The 19063-nt window shown below is 41.2% G+C and overlaps 1 protein-coding gene across 1 annotated transcript; it reads left to right on the top strand.

Annotated features, from left to right (window-relative positions):
- The first annotated feature begins 9116 nt into the window (after positions 1 to 9116).
- Positions 9117 to 18852, top strand: LOC125486676 (rho guanine nucleotide exchange factor 6-like). Its single transcript, XM_048615276.1, has 4 exons — positions 9117 to 10198; positions 12818 to 12893; positions 15333 to 15409; positions 15884 to 18852. Exons 1-4 carry the CDS (start codon positions 10130 to 10132, stop codon positions 15965 to 15967), a joined length of 306 nt encoding a protein of 101 aa, XP_048471233.1. The 5' UTR covers positions 9117 to 10129; the 3' UTR covers positions 15968 to 18852.
- The last annotated feature ends 211 nt before the right edge of the window (positions 18853 to 19063 follow it).

Raw genomic sequence — 19063 nt, forward strand, 5'->3', positions numbered from 1 at the left:
GTGTGTGTGTGTGTGTGTGTGTGTTTGTGTGTGTGTGTGTGTGTATGTGTGTGTGTGTGTGTGTGTGTGTGTATGTGTGTGTGTGTGTGTGAGAGAGTGAGTGAGAGAGACAGAGTGATGGGGGTTTTGCTAAATTTCATATCTAATAACACAGCATTTTCAGCATTATTTCAGTGCTGCACTGACCTGTTGCAATAGATTTTGCAGCGATGTTGAGAGGCAATACGATACATTAGGTGCAATTTTACCAGGCCACCCATGGGGAAGTGAAACAACCACCTATTTAAATGCAGCCAATCTTTACTATGTGTGGATTTTAATGGAGAGTTACTATCAGGGATGTTGTAAAATTACCTACCAATCGGATCATATCAGTTTTTTGATCCATGCATACGGTTTAAAATGAGCATCTTTTGGCCAGAGGAAAGAAGGATATCAACTTAGCCAATCATACACATAAAGCAGGGGAAGGGTCTAGGCCCGAAACGTCAGCCTCTCTGCTCCTATGATGCTGCTTGGCCTGCTGTGTTCATCCAGCCCTGCACCTTGTTGTCTCGGATTCTCCAGCATCTGCAGTTCCTACTAACTCTTGAGTATACCCTGGGCCAGGAGACCTGGTTCAAGTCCCACCTGCTACAGAGATGTGTCATAACATCTCCAAACAGGCTCATTAAAAATACGTACAAAGAAGATTCACTTAAATAAACTAATAACAAATGGGATTAAAACAGATTGTACTGCAGGAAACTCAGAATGTTAAATAAACTAATGAACTAATGGGATAAAAACAGAAAGTACTGCAGGAAACTCAGAAGGTTAAATAAACTAATGAACAAATGGGATAAAAATAGAAAGTACTGCAGGAAACTCAGGAGGTCTGGCAGCATCCGTGAAGAGAGAAACAGAGATAACGTTTTGATATGACTCTTCTTTGGATCTGAACAATTTGGGGTCAATTCTTACCTTAGCGGTAGAATCAAGATGAAGATGGAAGGCCCCCCCAGTCCAGCTAAAATGGCTCATAATGGTTTCTTGGTGGTACGGAAATTGAATATTACTGAAAAGAGAGACAATATGTTGAAGCTTTTTATCTTGCCTTCATCAGGATAAATGCAAGAACACCAAATTCTCAATGATAACAACAGTTTACTCTAGGCGCTGATTGGTTGTCAAGCCATTCCTCACAGTATTAATTGACTGCTGTACGGAAATGGTGGTTTGAGTATTCTGCCATTTTGTTAAGTGGTAGGTTAGGAAACCCTACACCCCAACCATTAAATGCTACCTGAGGGAGGGGCTTCTTGTCAGAAATGAAGAGTTGACATGGATGTGAAATATTCCACTGCATAATACAAAGACCCTGGTTCTAACCTGTATGTTCTTTAATTGTGGATGGCATGGTGGCTCAGTGGTTAGCACTGTTGCCTCACAGTACCAGGTTCAATTCCACCCTTGGTCTGTGTGAAGTTTGCACATTCTTCCTGTATCTGTATGGGTTTCCTCTGGCTGTGCTGGTTTCCTCCCACAGTCCAAGAATGTGTAGGTTAGGTGGATTAGCTATGGGAAATGCAGGGTTACAGGGATGAGGTAGTAGGGGTGAGTCTGGGTGGGATACTCCAGAGGGTCAGCGTGAACTCAATAGGCCAAATGGTCTCAATCCTCACTGTAGGAATTCGATGGACAGCACCAAAAACAGATTACCTCTGCATTTAGCCCATTTGTTGCCTATGCAACCTTGCTGTGTTTGACTGCTTCTTTTGTTGATATCACAGTTAGTGCTCTTCAAATGTAACTTTAACCATGAATCATCATGGGACTGTCTGAAACATAACAAAACATTTTTTAAATGCAAATTCCTTTTTCTTCTCTATTTGAATCAAGAACTTTGAATATTTAGGTTCAGTTAATGTAATTCCAAAGAAGTGACTGTATACTTTGGATTAAGATCATAAGATGAAGGAACAGGAGTGGATCACTCAATGCCTCAAGCTTGCTCTGCTATTCCATAGAATAACGACTGATCTGCTGAATCATGTTACTTTCCTGCCCTTTCCCTGTAACCCTTGATTTCCCTACTGATCAAGAATTTAACTCAAGCTTAAATATACACAAGGACTCTGCAAGACCCCGACATCTGTCTGTGGCAAGGGGTTCCAAAGACTCACAACACTCTTACAGAAGACATTTCTCCTCATCTCAGTCTTAAATCTTTGTTCTGAGACTACGCTCTTTGGTCCTAGACTCTCCCATGAAGGGAAACAACTTCTCAGCATTTACACTTTCAAGCCATTTAAGAATCCTAACTTTTCATTCTTTTAAATTCCAATGATTAAAGTCCGAACCAGTTTAAACTTTATTCATAAGATAATCCCTTCATACCAGGGATCATCCTGGAGAGCCTTCTCTGAACTGGTTCCAATGAAATGATAGACTTCCTCAAATAAGGGAATAAAACTGCTCACAGTGCTCCAGATGTGGTCTCACTGGCACCTGGTGGCAGCAAGACTTCCCTTATCCCCACTCACTGATTCTGACCGATAAGCCAATTCTTCATCCATGCCAATATACTCCAAAGTCATCTTATGACAACATTTTGTGAGGTATCTTGTCAGGTGCCTTCTGGAAGTCCAAATCTACATCTACTGGTTCTCCTCTAACTACTCTAGTTGAGACTTCCTCGAAAAACTCTAATAAATTAGTCAGATACAATTTCCCTTTCATGAAGCTGTACTGACTTTGCTTGATTAGATTATGATTTTCCAAATGTGCTGCTATTACTTCCTTAATAAATGATTCCAACATTTTTTCAATAATAGTTGTAAGGCTAATTAGCCAACAATTAACCGTTTTTTGCACTCCCCCTTCTCTCTTTGAAAAGGACTGTCACATTAGCAGTTTTCCAATCTTCCAGGCCTGTTCGAAGATACTATGATTTTTGGAAAATTACAACTAACGCATCCACTACCTCCGTAGCTATTTTTTTCAGGATCCTAGGATGCAAGATATCAGGGCTAAGGGACCTGCATGTAGTTCTGCTATAACACGTGTTTCATTAATGCAAATTGGCTGTAATGCTATGATGAATATTGGATGCTGTTTGGATAACGCAAACTTTCTGATGTACAGATACAGCAATTTTCTATAGCAATTTCCCTGTAATGCTATTTTCTTTAGTGCGATTTTCTATAGCGCGAGGTTACACAGGAGCACAACTATCGCGTTGTAGGAGAACTACCTATATCTGCATTTAACCTGATTAGTTTGTCTACTTGTGCTTCTCTGGTAATGGTGATGGTACTTAATTCCTCCTGCATATTCTTTAGTAATGATGAGATTTTAGAAGTATCTTCCACCATAAAGACTGATGCAAAATATCTAAGTCCTTGATCTCCATAACTTTCTGCCCAGATTCATTTTCTAAGGATCCTATGTACATTTCTACCTGTCTCTCCTCTTTATGTATTTAAAGAAGTTCTTATTGTCAGTTTTTATATTCCTCACTTATTTGCCCTTGTAGTTCATTTTCTCTTTTTCTTATATTTTTAGTCTTCCTTTGCTGGATTCAAAATTTATCCTAGTTCAAGGATGTGCAGGTTAGGTGGATTGGCCATACTAAATTGCCCAAAGTGCCCAGGGATATATGGATTAGGTGGATTATGGGAAATGCAGGGTTACAGGAATAAGGTGGGGGTATGGGACTGGGTAGGATGCTGTTCAAGGGTCAGTGTGGACTCGATGGACCAAATGGCCTACTTCCACACTATAGGGATTCACTGATTCTATGATTCGAGGCTAGTACTGATTTTTGCTTCCTGCTACACATTTCCTTTCAATCTATACTCTCCTTCACTTCTTTGGGTAGCCATGGTTAGTTTATCTCTCTCTTACAATCTTTCCTTTGTGTTGGGATATATTTACGTTCAGAACAATGAATTACATCTTTAAATGTCTGCCATTGCCAGCTTGCATCTTTCCGGCTAAGTTATCTGAATGTTATATTCAACAATAGAAATTAATAAAATGACTTATGTTTGAATGGGCAAAGTAGCTAGTTTGTCAGATGAAAAAATTAACAACAGAAAAAATAATTCAGTTGGATACTTAATAGCTATACAAATGCATCATAAAATAACATAAATTCCTGGTGTATTTAGCATTGTCTGAACAGATTTGGATTTATGCCAACTTTGGAACAGTTTGTAGCACATTAGGCTCTGAGGTGGAAATCTCTTTTTTCAAACCCAGCAGAGAATTGAGTATAAAATCAAGACTCACACACCAATTCAATACTGAGAGAGTGCTGTTGGAGGTGCCATCTTTTGGACAGGCATTAAACCTAGATCTTGTCTGCCCTCTCACATTGGTGCAAAATTGCCCTATTTTGAAGAACAGTTCTCCGTTCTGCTGGCAAATATTTATTCCTCAACGAACGTCACTATGACAGATAACTTAATCATTGTCACATTGCTGCTTGTGGGATCTTGCTGTGCCCATATTGCCTGGCTTGTTTCAGACATCACAAGGGTGACTACACCTCAAAATCCATTGGCTGTAAAGTGCTGTGGGATGTGCTGAGATGGTGAGTGGCACTATAGAAATAGAAGCCTCTTTATAGAATCCCTGCAGCACGGAAAGTGGCCATTTGGCCCACCAAGTCTACACCAACCCTCCAAACAGCATCCCATCCATACCTGCCACCTGCCACCCTAGCCCCACATTTCCCATGGCTAACCCACCTAGTCTGCACATCCCTGGACACGATGGGACAATTCAGCATGGCCAACCTACCTAACCTACATGTCTTTGGACTGTGGAAGGAAACAGGAGCACTCAACTGAAATACACACAGACATGGGGAGAACATACACACTCCACACAGACAGTCACCCAACATTGGAATCGAGCCCGGGTCGCTGCTGCTGTGAGGCAGCAACGCTAACCACTGTGTCACCGTGCCATCCAATGGCAAACCACTGTTGTTTGTAAATTATACCAATTTTAAATTCTATCTCAAAGTCATTAAATTCCATTATGTCAGAAAAGCCACCTCTGTTTACTCTTGAATCGGTCGGAATCAGTGAGTGGGGATAAGGGAAGTCTTGCTGCCACCAGGTGCCAGTGAGACCACATCTGGAGCACTGTGAGCAGTTTTATTCCCTTATTTGAGGAAACTTCTCATGTTCAGATCAAAAGTCAATTTGGCTAAGATAAGTTCAGTTGGTATGTTGTCTGTAAAGAATATCATGTAAGGAGACCAATGAGGAAAGATGGAAATAATAAAATAACTTAGAAAGCAAAAGCAAGAAACAAGGTAAGAACACATATTTATTTAGCAATTTTCTTGACATCAGAACACTCCAGAAAGCTCTATAATGCACAGAGACATGGGGAGATTGTGCAAACCCCGCACAGATAGTTGGCTGAGGGGTAATTGAACCTAAGTACCCAGCACTGTGAGGCAGCAGGACTAACCACTGAGTCACCACGCTGCCCTATTTTAACTTTCATAGTGGTGGTTAAAACACATCAACATTAAAGAAACTCAGTGACTGTATTGGGTAGACCTGAAGGTTTCATGTCTTAGTTCAGTCGCATAGATGAGTCAAGATTTCCTTGCTCTGAGATTGCTCCCCAGACATTTAGGTTCACTGCTATTTCTATTCTCCCAAAGTTAACTCTTATGGGTTCAGCTCATCAGACATTTGCTTTTCTTTTCTGGGACCAAGATTTAGATTCAGGTTAGACTGACATAGGATGAAAGTCAGTCAGAAAAGGCAAGAACTGCAGATGCTGAAGTCAGTGTCAATACAATGTGGAGCTGGAGGAGCACAACAGGTCAGGCAGCATCAGAGGAGCAGAAAAGTCTACGTTTCAGGTTTACACCCTTCATCAGGACTGGGGAGGGGGAAGGGAGATTGGAAATATATGGAGGAGTGGGGCTGGGGGAAGGTGCATGGGATGGTGATAGGTGGATGCAGATAGGGGGTAGTGGAGATTGATCAGTGGTTTAGGTGGGGTAGATAGGTGGAAAAGAAGATGGACAGGTTTTGTAAAGTCAAGGAGAGGTCCAGGAAGGAGAGGGAAGTATCAGAGATGATCCAGGTGAATTTGAAGTTGGGATGAAAAGTGTTAGTAAACTTGACGAAATGTTCAAGGTCTTCATGGAAGCATGAGGCAGCACAGATACAGTGATCAATGTAGCGGAGGAAGAGGTGAGGAATGATGTAACAGTGGAAGAGGGTCTGTTTCACATATCCTACAAAGAGGCAGACATAGATCAAACCCATATAGGTGCCTGTAGCCACCCGTTTACTTTGTAGGAAGTGGGAGGAGTTAAAGGAAAAGTTGTTGAGGGTAAGGACAAGTTCCATTAGGCGGATGACGGTGTCGGTGAAGCCTGTGGGAGAAGAAGAAGCGGAGGGGTTTTAGACTATTTGTGTGTATGTCCATGGTGAAGATGAGGTTTTGGGGAATTGAAAGTCTTGGTGGAGGTGAGGGAGTTGGTGTCCTGAAAATAGCTGGGCCATTCCTGACCAGGGGGGAAAAGACAAAGTCAAGGTAAGCGGAAATGAGTTCAGTGGGGCAGCAGTAGGCAGAGGCAATTGGTCGACCAGGGATTTTTTCCATGGAGGAGGTGTCCAGGATCCTGCAAAATATTCAGGTTGCTGAAGGCATCAGGTTGCAGCACAGACCTAAGATTAGCTTAAGAACAGCTTACCTTTATCATAGTAGAATGTCCCAGAGAGCTTTCCAAAAATGTTGCCATACAAAATTTGAAGCTAGGAACAGGGGTAGACTATTCAGCCCCTCAGGCCTGTTTCACCATAGAATCCCTACAGTGTGGAAGCAGGCCATTTGGCCCATCAAGTCCACACCGACCCTCCCATCCAGACCCGCCCACTGTACCCCATTACGCTGCATTTTCCATGGCCAATCTACATCTTTGGACTGTGCAAGGAAACTAGAATATTCGGAGGAAACGAATGCAGACACTGAGAGAATGTGTAAGCTCCACACAGACAATCACCTGAGGGTGTAATTTGAAATTGGGTCCCTGGCACTGTGAAGCAGCAGTGTTAACCACTATGCCACTGTGCTGCCTAATCTGTGCCAGGCTGATCTTTGGCCAAACTCCATATGACTTTGGACAATATGCCCTAATGCCTTTGCTTAACAAAAAATTACCTCCCTCGGAGTTAAAATTAACAACTGATCTGGCATCAATTGTCATTGTAGAAGAGAGATCCAAATCTCTACCACCTTTTATATGTAGAAGTGTTTCATTATTTATGGTCCCCAGAAGGGTAGGGGGTTTTAGTTGTGATGGGCAGCATGTCGGTGCAGGCTTGGAGGGCTGAAGGGCCTGTTCCTGTACTGTAATTTTCTTTGTTCTTATCTCTCTTGAATGGTCTGGTCCTAATTATCAGACTATGCCTGCTAGTTGTAGAATCCCCAATGAGTAGAAATAGTTTATTTTTATCTGCCCTGCCTTTTTCCTGTTAGTATCGTGACGACTTTGATCAGATCACCCTGTAGTCTTCTAATCTCTTGAGAAAGCAAGCCTAATTTGTATAATCTCTCCTCATAAATTAACCCCTGAAGTCCAAGTATTATTCTTGCAAACCTACCTTGTAGTCCTTTCAGCATCAATATATCCTTTCTAAGGTGTGGTGTCCAGATCTGCTCACAGTACTCCAGCTGCAGCATAACTTCTGTGCCCTTGTACACCAGTCATCTAGATATAAAAGGCCAGTGTTCCATTAGTCTTCTTGATTATTTTCTGCAGTAGTTTTGGCTCTTAAAAGTCTGGCACATGAAACCCCAAGTCTCTTTGGACATCCACTGTGTTTAACTTCATATCATCTGAGTCACTGAGAAACGGAGTCACATAAGGAGATAAGAGAGTAATAACTTAAACAAAAAGGTAGGCTTTAAGGAGAGAGGGGGAAGAAAGGTTTATGGTGGGAATCCCAGATCTTAGGACCAAAGCATATTGAAAGTACAGTTGCCAATGGCAGAATGTTTCTCAATCTTGATGTGGAAAAGGCTGGAATAGGAGAAGCAGAGAGATTTTGCCATCACAAAAACAATCAGAAAATCACAAGATGACTGATATGAAAAAAAACTGATGCAGGATAATTGCTGAAAGATAAGGCTGGGATTAAGTGGAAATAGCTTTTCTTTGTATTCAACCACTCTGTAAGTGTTTGATATTGGTTGCTGGAACTTGAAATGGCATCTATCCTAAAATTCTTTGCATTGTCAAGTACAGATTCAACCACACAAGTGGCAGGATAACCACTAGCCTTGAGTTTTGGCATGAAATAGAAGGGGCCATGTCTTGTCTTAATGTTAGATCGTGATAGCTGTACGATTAAACCAAATATTGATACAGTGTTAACCTTGCTTCTGATTTGCTGGAAGTGAAGTTATGACTTTGCTCACCACACACGGGAAGTACTGGTGACAGCACAGAACCTGACATAAAAGGTCAAACACAAAATTAATTGTAACTACATTTGTTCTTCGTAAATTCACAATGTTTAAAATAAAAATATTTCCACTGGGCTTAGGTTGAGGTACCTATGAATAAGGTTTTTACAGGACAATTCTAAAGCTGCATTCTTTTATCTTCCATGCAATGTTTATTACTTCATCTTTTTTTGACTATTTCTCACCCATTGTTTTTTGGACTTCTATACCACACCCAACCGTAAAGGCAACCTGGTCCAAGCTGGCCAATTTCATTCTGTTCTCACCCATTGAGAGGCATATGAGAGTAACTTCAGTCTTCAATAGGAACATACAAACAAGAGGAGGCCGTTGAGCCTGCCCCACCGATCAATGCAATCAGTACTGATTGAACAATTCAATGTCTTTCACTGTCAGAAGGTTGTTCAAGACACTCTCTGGGACTTGAACACAGAACTCAAGGCTAATGCTCCAGGAGCGGTACTGAATACTGCTAGAGGTACTATTATTCAGATGAAATGTGAAAAAAGCCTTATTTGTCCTCCTAGGTGAATGAAGATTCCAGAGCATCATTTTGAAGAAGAGTAGGGAGGTTATCCCTGGTGTTCTAGCCAATTTTTATTCTTTTAGCAAGTTCACTGAAGCAGATGATTTGGTTGTCATCACACCGCTGTTTGAGAAATCTAACTGTGTGCAAATTCAGCCATAGCATCACAAAGCTTTATACCATGGAATGAAGCCCTTTGATCTATTCTATTCATGCTGGTCATTAACCACCTATCCGCTCTAATCCCATGCCCAGCAGTTGGCCCACTGCCTTCTATGATGTAGTGTTTCAATTCTCCTTTCTACGCTCAGGTCCTATCTAATTAGCAGTGGTAAGGGAAAAACCACTGTTGAGTGTGAGCAAGAATGAGGCATCTGTCTTGACAACAAGATATAACCTATTGTATGATGGCCAAAGGCTTCAATTAAATTGATTAGACAGGGATAATTATAAAGGCTATCAGGAGCCAGAAATGGCATGCTTGTTTCCATCAGAAGATTGAGACTGCTTCTTCTCTGCCCAAAGACTGTGTGATATAATCAGGTGGGTGGATTTGGCATTAACTCTTTCTGACCAACAGAGAGCTGTGAGTAGCATTATATAAAGTGTCTTCTTTAAAGTTTTCTAGTGGGCCTTCTCTTTGTACCTTTATTGACCAACATCAATGCTTCTAGTGATTCTGCATTCGTTCAAAGGAAGTGATGAACTCACACTATAATTGATTTGATTTGGACCTATCCATTTTCATGGCATTCAGCTCTGTTCCATTCTAGTTGGGACTTTATTGGTTGTGTGATTTGAATGTGCTACCTATCCTACAGCAGGGGTAGAAAGGACACAGAGATCTGACAGGTGGTGCCTATTGTTAATAAGACTTGTCAGCCTGTGCTCCTCAGCTTAGACAAAAGCATTAAAACAGCTGCCTGTGGATGTTAATGCAACATTGTGAACAACAATCTGGCATTTTGTTGACAACCCCTTGCATCAGGTCCCTTGCAGTACCCCAATAATGTTACTGATCACATTAAAAATCTTAGCACAATTTCTTATTAATATCAGCCTCTATCTTCTCTTTTTTTAAAAATTATACAGGTATTTGAAGAAAGGATTATGGTTTTATTTCCGGATGATCTTATTATCCTCTCCACTGATGAACAGAAAACCATTGTTCAGTATGAAGTAAGTGTTTCATTTCTGTCAGCTCCTAATTTAAATTCAAGCAGAGTTAAAAGTGCATGACAGAGCAGAAATATTTCAGGTTCATCCTTCAAATCAATTCCGTGGCTCTGTTCAACTCCTGTTCAGCATGCAGATGACCTTCTCGAATCCCCTACCTTCATTTCCTTCTGTTGTCACTCCAACATCACATTCAAAGAGCTTTCACATCAAAGTGTGAGACAATCCACAGAGTGACCACATATCAAAAAGCCCTCCCTGGTCACAGGTCAGGCTGAACTAGGCCATGTGATACCTTGATGTCCAGTTCAACAAAGAGCTGGACTTCAAATCCTACATCTATTGGTCAAACCTTTCTAGCCTCACAAATCTACCAGCAAAATCTTTATCTACATTTTCCTCCCTTGGACACTAATGAAAAGCACTGTTTAAATTGTAGCATCTTTCTTTACTTGAAGAACACAACAGGCCAGGCAGCATCTGGAGGAAATGAGCAGTCAATGTTTCGGATATTACCCTTCTTGAGGACTGGATGTGAGGCAGGGGGTGCTGCAGATTAAAGGGTAGGTGGGGCAAGGGGTGGTACCAGAATGGCAGTGATAGATGGACACTGGCAGTAGGTACAACCTGGTTGGTCAATGGGAAGGATGAAGCGAGTTGTTGGCTGGAAGGGAGGGTCAGAAGGTGGGAATGGAAGGGAGGAGGTGGAGCTGGAAAGGGAGCAAGGGGATGAGTGGGAAGGTTATTTGAAATTGAAGAACTCAACATTGAGTCCTCCTTATCTTCCGCCTGGGCTGTAGGGTGCCCAGGCCTAAGATAAGTTATTGTTCTTCAAATTTGCATTCTAAGTCACTGTGACACTGGAAGATGCCGAGGACAGAAGGGTCGGAGGGGGAGTGGAGCGGGGAATTGAAATGGGCAGTGACCGGGAGGTTAGGTTGGCTGATACGGGCCAGGCAAAGATGCTCAGCAAAATGGTCACCTAGTCTACATTTGATCTCACTGATCAGAAGGTGGAATGGAAGGGAGGAGGTCGTACCTACTACCAGTGCAACCAGGTCATACCTACTAATAGTGTCCACCTATCACCACCATTCTGCTATCACCCCTACCCCCTCTCCTAATCTGCAGCTCCCCCTACCCTCAAATCCAGTCCTGAAGAAGGGTAATACCCGAAAAGTTGACTGCTGCTTTCCTCCAGATGTTGCCTGGCTTTGCTGTGTTCTTCCAGCTTCCTGTTTGTCTACCTTAGATTCCAGCATCTGCAGTTTTTTTTGTCTCTATCTTTCTTTACTTTCCCGTAAGCCAATTATCCTGTGAAGTCTGGTTTTGTAGCTAGTTCACATCAATGACCCTTCCATGCTGAGGCATTTCCAGAATTGTCTGCCCTGAAAGATTTGCCATACTCTGCTAATCAGGAAATTTTGCATCTGGCAAAGAAAGAAGTGGCACCCAATCTATATCCCAAATGGATTTACTCACATTACCCATTACAGTGTAAATCTGACTTCCTTTCCCTTCCATAGCCCCTCCCCATTTGAAAAGTGGTTCTTATAAAAAATGTTCTAATCAACCAGACAGGTGATGAAACACTTCCATGACATATGGGACTTGAAACCAAACATTGTGGCTAGAAGTAGGGAGACCACCATAGATAGCCTCCAGTGTGGAAAAAGACCATTCAACCAATTGAGTCTGTACTGACCCTCTGAAGGGCATCCCACTCAGACCCACTCTAATCCTGTAAGCCCATTTCCTATGCTAATCCACCTGACTGCACATCTCTGGACACTGTGGGCAATTTAGCACAGCCAATCCACCTAACCTGCACTTTCCCCGATTTATATTGGCTGCTCTTTATCTTGACAAAAACTAAGCTCAAATCTTCACAGTCAAATAGTCTACTGATCTTCACTTATCTGAAGTGGCTATAATGTGGCTACAAGAGCAGGTCATGGGTTGGGAATACTGTAATGAGTAACTCACCTCCTGATGCCCCACAGCCTGTCCATAGGCTGCAAGGCATGTATCAGGAGAGTAATGCAATATTCCTCCTGTCCTGGATGAGTGCAGCTCCACCAACATCCGAATAGCTCATCACCATCCAAGACAAAAACAATGCACTCAGTTGGCATCACATCCATGACCTGAAACATTCTGTCCTTTCATGACTGGTGCAGCTATATTGTCATTCCTTTGTTGCTGAACGGATCAAAATCCTGAGAGTCCCTTTTCAGTAACATGATAGGTGATAGTCTATCAGGAATTGGCACCTCAAGGAGAGATAGTGACTTAAAGGATAGAAAATTGTGTGAAAGGGAGAGTCAAGTGCCCATGGTAAATCTATTAACATGTTAAAATATAGAATTAATGACAAATGGTCGTCTCCAGATCATATCTGTACTCAAGACATTTTGGAGGGATTTTTAAAAATACATCTTTGTTTTATTGAACCCTATGGTTGTCCACTCCTTCAAGCACATGGATGACGTGGCCAGATTCCATTGTTTCAGAGCATTGAAGTCAGGTTAATTAGTTTATTTAAAACCCGATGACCATGATTAAAAAAAAGTCTGGGTGCTAGAATGAAGAAAAACTGATCTTTAATCCTTACCCACACAGGGAAGACTTGCGACTCAAAGCATCAGAGCTTTGGAAAGATCAGCTCGTGTAGGGCATCTTGAGTTTGAAATTACAGGTCAGTCATTTCATTTCATGAATTTGGTTCCCACATATTAGATTTTCACACACTACTTGTTGTCGTTATCATTATTTGCTGATGTGATTGTATCTCATGGACATTTTTTCACCTCACTAAGATGAGCTTTCTTTCTAATGAATCTACTTTGTAAATCGCCATGACCTTTTGTTTAGAGAATTTAGTCAACGTGTGCTCCATCTCATGGTTTCTGACCCTGACAGTCCAGGATTTGTCTTATGCCTGATCTCTCTCTGAAATGACATCATTTCATTTTCAACAACATTTAGAGCACCACAATTGGCTCCAGAACCCTCACATCGATCAGTGCTCTGTCCCCTGGATTTTATCATACAAATTGTACCTTTGGATGTCTGTCTGGACTTGTCCAGTGTTGAATAGCTGAGAGTAGCCTCAAAAATTGTGTCTAGGAAGTAGTAGGTGTGTTGAAGTTTACTGTTATGTTTTGCTGAATATCAAAATTCATGTCATCACCAAGGTTGTTTCTTCTTTTATTCATTCACAGGATGAGGGCATCACTGACTCAATCAGCATTTATTGCCCATCCCTAATTTCCCAGAGGGCAGTGAAGAGTCAATCACATTGCTGTGGGTCTGGAGTCATTTGTATGCCAGTTCAAGTATGGATAGCAGATTTCCTTCCCTAAAGGACACGAGTGAATGAGATGGGTTTTTCCTCATAATCAACAATGGATTCATGGTCATCATTAGACTCTTAATTCCTAATTTTTACTGAATCTACCATCTTCCATGGTTGGATTCAAACCAGTTCCCCAGGACATTACCTCAGTCTCTAGATTACCAGTCCAGCAATAGTTCCACAAGGCCATTGTTTCCCCTTAATTTTGGCTCCCATGCATTACATTTTCACACACTGCCTATTATTATTTTTATTACTTTCTGATGTAATTATGTCTCATGGAAATTTCTCACCTCGTGATTGTAGAGAAATCTATTGAAGCAGATCAACTGAAATAGAGCCATCCCTCTATAGATTAAGTGTCTTTCAGGACAGATGTAGCGAACCTCATCCAAACATGCTGGCCCAAAGTCCACATTATCGTAAGCCAAGTTAGAATCTGTCTAACCTTGTTTTGTATATTTTGCATACTTGCACAATAATTCTTAGCTTAGTTACCCACTTGAGCTCTATCTATGAGTAAACCATCAGCTAAGTCAGCAGTTTTGCAGAACTATCTCCTGGAAAGCTCTGAGCTCACTTCCAGGCAGGTCAGCTAAATGATACTGGCTGCATTCTGGAGCTCATTAGACTTGGTCCTCCTGCTCTCCTAGCTAAGAATAGCAAGGCTGGGCAGATTGTTGGGTTACATTTGGACTGGAACTTATTTTTAATTAAAAGCTAAAGTAGAACTCAGCTTTATAAAGAAATTCAAAGATATTTTCTCCAGTATCCAACTCTGCTTTCTTTCAATTCTAGCCTCTTGTTTTCATTCCCTTGTTTTCATCGCTGCATTATTGACAGCTTAGCCTTGGTAAGGTCTTCAATTCCTTCCCTACTTAACTTTGTTCGTGTCCTCCTTTATAATGAGGTAATGGTGCCATAGTGGTCATGTCAGTGGGGTAGAAATCCAAAACCCCCCACCAGAATCATAATCATCGGTGGCACAGTGGTTAGCACTGCTGCCTCAAAGTGCCAGGGATCCGGGTTCCATTCCAGCCTCAGGCGACTGTCAGTGTGGAGTTTGCGCGTTCTCCCAGAGTCTGCGTGGGTTTCCTCCAGGTGCTCCAGTTTCCTCCCATAGTCCAAAGATGTGCAGGGTGGGTGGATTGGCCCTGCTAAATTGCCTATAGTGCCCTAGGGATGTTTAGGTTAGGTAGGTTAGACATGGGGCAGAGGTTGGGGAATGGGTCCGGGTGGGGTGCTCTTCAGGGGGGCGGTGTGGATTTGTTGGGCCGAATAGCCTGTTTCCACACTGTAGGGATTCTATGATAATGTTCTGGGGAACATGAGTTCAAAACTCACAATGATGATGCTTGAATTTGATTTATTAAAATAAAACTAGTCTAATGGTAACCGCGTCGCCACTTTTGATTGTAAAAACCCATCAGGTTCATTAATGTTCTTATGGGAAGGAAATCTGCCATCCTTACCAGGTTTGACCAACATATGGCCCTGGATCCACAGCAACGTGGTTGACTCTTAAAAGCCCTCTGGGCAATTAGAGATGGTCAATAAATGTTGGTCCAGCCTGTGATGGCCATCTCCTTTATGTGATTTTTTTTTAAATGCTTCTCTAAGCTCTTTAGCCAAGCTTTCTACCTCTTATCCTGCTATCTCTTTGTGTAGCTTCACGCAAAAATGATGTTAAATAAAATGTATTCATATGAAGCCTCTTGAAATGTTATACTTTGTTGAAATACTTGTTGTTTCATCACCAATACAATTTCTTATCTGCAGGTAACATGATGGAGCCTGTGAAAGTCTCTTGTGCAAAGCCAGCTGAATACAAAAAGTGGTTTTTCCACCTCCAGAAGGTATTGTCAAGAAAATCAGCTTCCAAGGAAACTGAAAATTTTAACTGTGTGGGATATCATTCAGGGTCTTAACCAGTCTGTGCTAATGTTTAATCAAAACCATTTGATTCAGAGGATAAATGGATTTGATACTAACACTCACTCCGGTGCCTTGTTGCACAGGTTAATTTCCAGGCTTATATAGTGAGAAATGCATTTATTGGCATCATGTCTATTGAATTACCTGGGTGTAGTACGTAGCAGAGGAAAAATTCAATCAGGCCTGACTTTTCTTTTCAATGATCAAACATTCCTGCCTGAAATAAACCACAGACTTTCATTTATCAATATTGTTAAACTTTGTTGGTTTATCCTATCAAATATCCTTTAATGATAAATCTTTGTGAACTGTAGAGGTGTTACAGACTTTGTTTAGGTGGTATGAGTCAAGACATTGCAATAATAAGTTAACACGCTTTTGTGTTTCATTGTTAGCCGGACTATAGTACCAACACTCTGCCTTCGAATGGGCAGCTCCCACCTAAACCACCCAAGAAGAGAAGCAGCTGTCGTTATTGAGGTTGTTCTTGCACAGCCTTGTGAATCATCATGGCCATCCCCAGTTTACACTTGAAAGGTGTGAAAGCTTCGGAACAGCGATCCTGAAGACACTACTGACACACTGTTTGACTACTTCCAATATCTTTGAAACTGCCCTATTTAGTGAGTGGCAGAATCATGTTTCTCTAAAATATTCATTATTGGCCTCCCTGCCCCATGACTCAGCACAAACCGAATGGAGATAGACAGGCAACCTGTTTGTGGACTTCTGCTGATATCACTCTGAAACTGACTGCAAGATTGAGCAGCTTGCATTATATTCAACCCATGTTCCTTCCCTCTGTATTACACTTGACAGCATTGCAATTGAAATTCTTAACATGCTATGTGGAAAAATCATACTCACAAATAATTTCTTGCTGCTCTTTTTCAACGACGTGATATAACTACAATGGGTTTGACCACAGTGGGCACCAGAAACTAAAATGTCAAGTCTGGAAAACAGAGCTCCTCCCAGTGAGACCGGCACAATTTAAGGTGCACTCCTTACTTTGACTGTGTTAGTTGATCTCACCTGAGACTGAGGTAGGGGGGGCCTTCACATATTCTCAGAAGCAGTGAGCTTTGTCCATTACACTGCTACTGGGTTTTGGGAGCATGCAGATATTGGGTGAAGAAGCCAAGCTCAGAAGTCATGTGTCTGAAGTTGTATTCCATCCTCACAAACAGAGCTATCACTTCCATTGAGATGCATTGTGGTTACTGTCACTAAAGGAGTTATGGCCCAGGATGAGGTGCTGCCTTCAGATGAGAAAGGAGTGAAAAACTGTTTTGATTAAATCAGTTCTGGAATATGGCTAGTGTTTATCATCCATTCCTCACGATTGATCGGAAAACATGGGTGAGGCTTCTTTTTGAACAATTGCAGTCCACGTGGTAAAGCAAGTCCCGGGCTGAACTTAGATAGAGTGTTCCAGCATCTTGTTCTGACAACTGTAAAGCACAGCTCTACAGGTCCCATTAATGTCCTTTGTAAGCTTTCTTTTATAATGGCATTGTATTTTTACATTTGGAGGAGATACTAATGTCAGCGGTGTGGTGAAGATCAGTCAAATCAGTGATGTGATAAGAAATTGCCAGTTTGAGTACATGACTCTCCATCTCATCAGCATTTACAGATTACATCTTTTAAAACAACTTTTAAAATGTCATTGTAATAACCTATTTGTTGATGGCGTTTCAATGTGCCTTCTATTTCTTAAGGGGATATGTGTGATAAAGATCTTTAGTCTTTCATTGCAACTTTCAAAACAAGAAACTTTACTTTTTGTCAGGTTTCAAAGGAATGCTGTTCCATATCAATAGGAACTTTCATCTGTGGAGCTCACTGCCTTGTGGGTATTGCTTTGGTTTCAGCAGAAACAAATGCACTCGAAGAGAATGTGCTTACTCTCTGTAGAGTGAAATATCACTGAAATGTCCATACTCCACAAGAGAATCCATGTTACAAGCCTTCCTTAGTAACAACCATGAAATCATTTTTCTCTTAAAACAGAATTATTTATGTATTATCATTTATGGATACAATTTAGAGTTGGAAATAATTTTAAAGCTTTCATTTTTAGAAAGGAATCTGATAAACATTATGGGAAGAAACTGTTTCCACTGGCAAAAGGGCTGGTAACCAAAGGACACAGATTTTAAGGCAATTTGCAAAGAAATTGGCAGGGGGAGGGGGCAGGATGGGTTCAGGGGGTAGGCGCTGTGGAATGAAGAGATTGCTATTTTAAGTTGCACATTGGAATGCACTGTTTGACAGCAGATTCAATGGTAACTTTCAAAACGGAATTGGACAAGAAAATCTGTGAGGAAAGAATGGGTGAGTGGGACCAATTAGTTTGCTCTGAAAGAGAATCAGCACAAACATAATGGGATGAATGGCCTCTTTCTGTGCTTTAAGATCTATTAATCAAGTTTCTTACATTTGAGTCCAGTCTTAAAGCCTGTGCTGCTAGGGTTGTGGTGAGAAAAGGTCAGCCAAGATATTATTTCAAGCTCCTTTGTGTTGAACGCCAGTGGATGGAACGTGTGTACAGATTTCAGTCTCATTGTTTGTGAGGGTTGGGCATGCAATACACTGTCCTTGGCTGACACCTGGGAAATGGTTAGTTGGCTGAGTATGCCACTCGTACCTGGGAAAGCATATGCCAGAAACGGATACATGCTTTCAACAGCACAGGAAGTTGAGAAAAGAAGATACATAGAAATATAGATTGTGAGCACAAACTGGCAAGTTACTCTATTTCTAAGCTCAGTTACATTTTCACACTTGGCACTTTGAATTTTCTACCCCGATTTCTCATGTAAATTATTTTTTATGTTTTCTCTATGTTGAATAGTGTTTTCTGTTATAGAGGCAACCCAGATCTGTATTTATAATATTCTGGAGTATCTTTGTGATGGCACTTGCTAAATTTATACTATAACTTAATTCTGGAAAATATCTTTCCTTTTTTAGCATGTCCCTTCCTTTTGATTTCTGATTTAACTTTTTTTTTCCGCTCTCAATCTTGGTTCAGTGATCGTACTCTTACTTTTGTGTCGGAGGATTGTGTGTTTGAGTCTAACTGCTCAGTTATGACTTTGGCTGTCACTTCTGTGCAGTATTAAGGGAGTAGTGTACTGTCTGAGGAGCAATCTGCGGGAGTGAGACATTAAATCAAAGTCCTGCTTAATCGCAGGTGTATTAACTGTACATTAATCGTGTTCAATTGCATGTAGGTGATGAATAGTAATTAGAGTTTCACTTGGGTACTTATAATGAGACTGATTGGAACTGCTCTATTTTAATTAGGAGATGTACGCTTGTAATGTTTAACTATGTAAATAAATGTAAAACTGACTAAAAATTGTCTCCTTTGCCTACTGACCATCTGGAATATAACAAGCAAATTTTAAAGAAGGACCATGGAGTTCTCTCCAATATCCTGGGCAATACTGAGTCCTCACTCTGTATCATTAATGACTGTGCATCATTACAACTCATAAATCCTTCATTTACCGTAGGGCTCTCTAGAGTATTCTGATGTTAAGAAAATTGTTATATAATTGCAA

The sequence above is a fragment of the Rhincodon typus genome, chromosome 31, assembly GCF_021869965.1.
Source record: "Rhincodon typus isolate 14 chromosome 31, sRhiTyp1.1, whole genome shotgun sequence".
In the NCBI taxonomy this organism is placed as follows: Eukaryota; Metazoa; Chordata; class Chondrichthyes; order Orectolobiformes; family Rhincodontidae; genus Rhincodon; species Rhincodon typus.

Excerpts from the sequence above, each read along its gene's own strand:
- LOC125486676 (XM_048615276.1), top strand. The coding sequence starts at position 10,130 with ATGGTTTTATTTCCGGATGATCTTATTATCCTCTCCACTGATGAACAG. Across the intron at positions 10,199-12,817 it reads AAACCATTGTTCAGTATGAA|GGAAGACTTGCGACTCAAAG; the intron begins GTAAGTGTTTCA and ends TTACCCACACAG. Across the intron at positions 15,410-15,883 it reads GGTTTTTCCACCTCCAGAAG|CCGGACTATAGTACCAACAC; the intron begins GTATTGTCAAGA and ends TTTCATTGTTAG.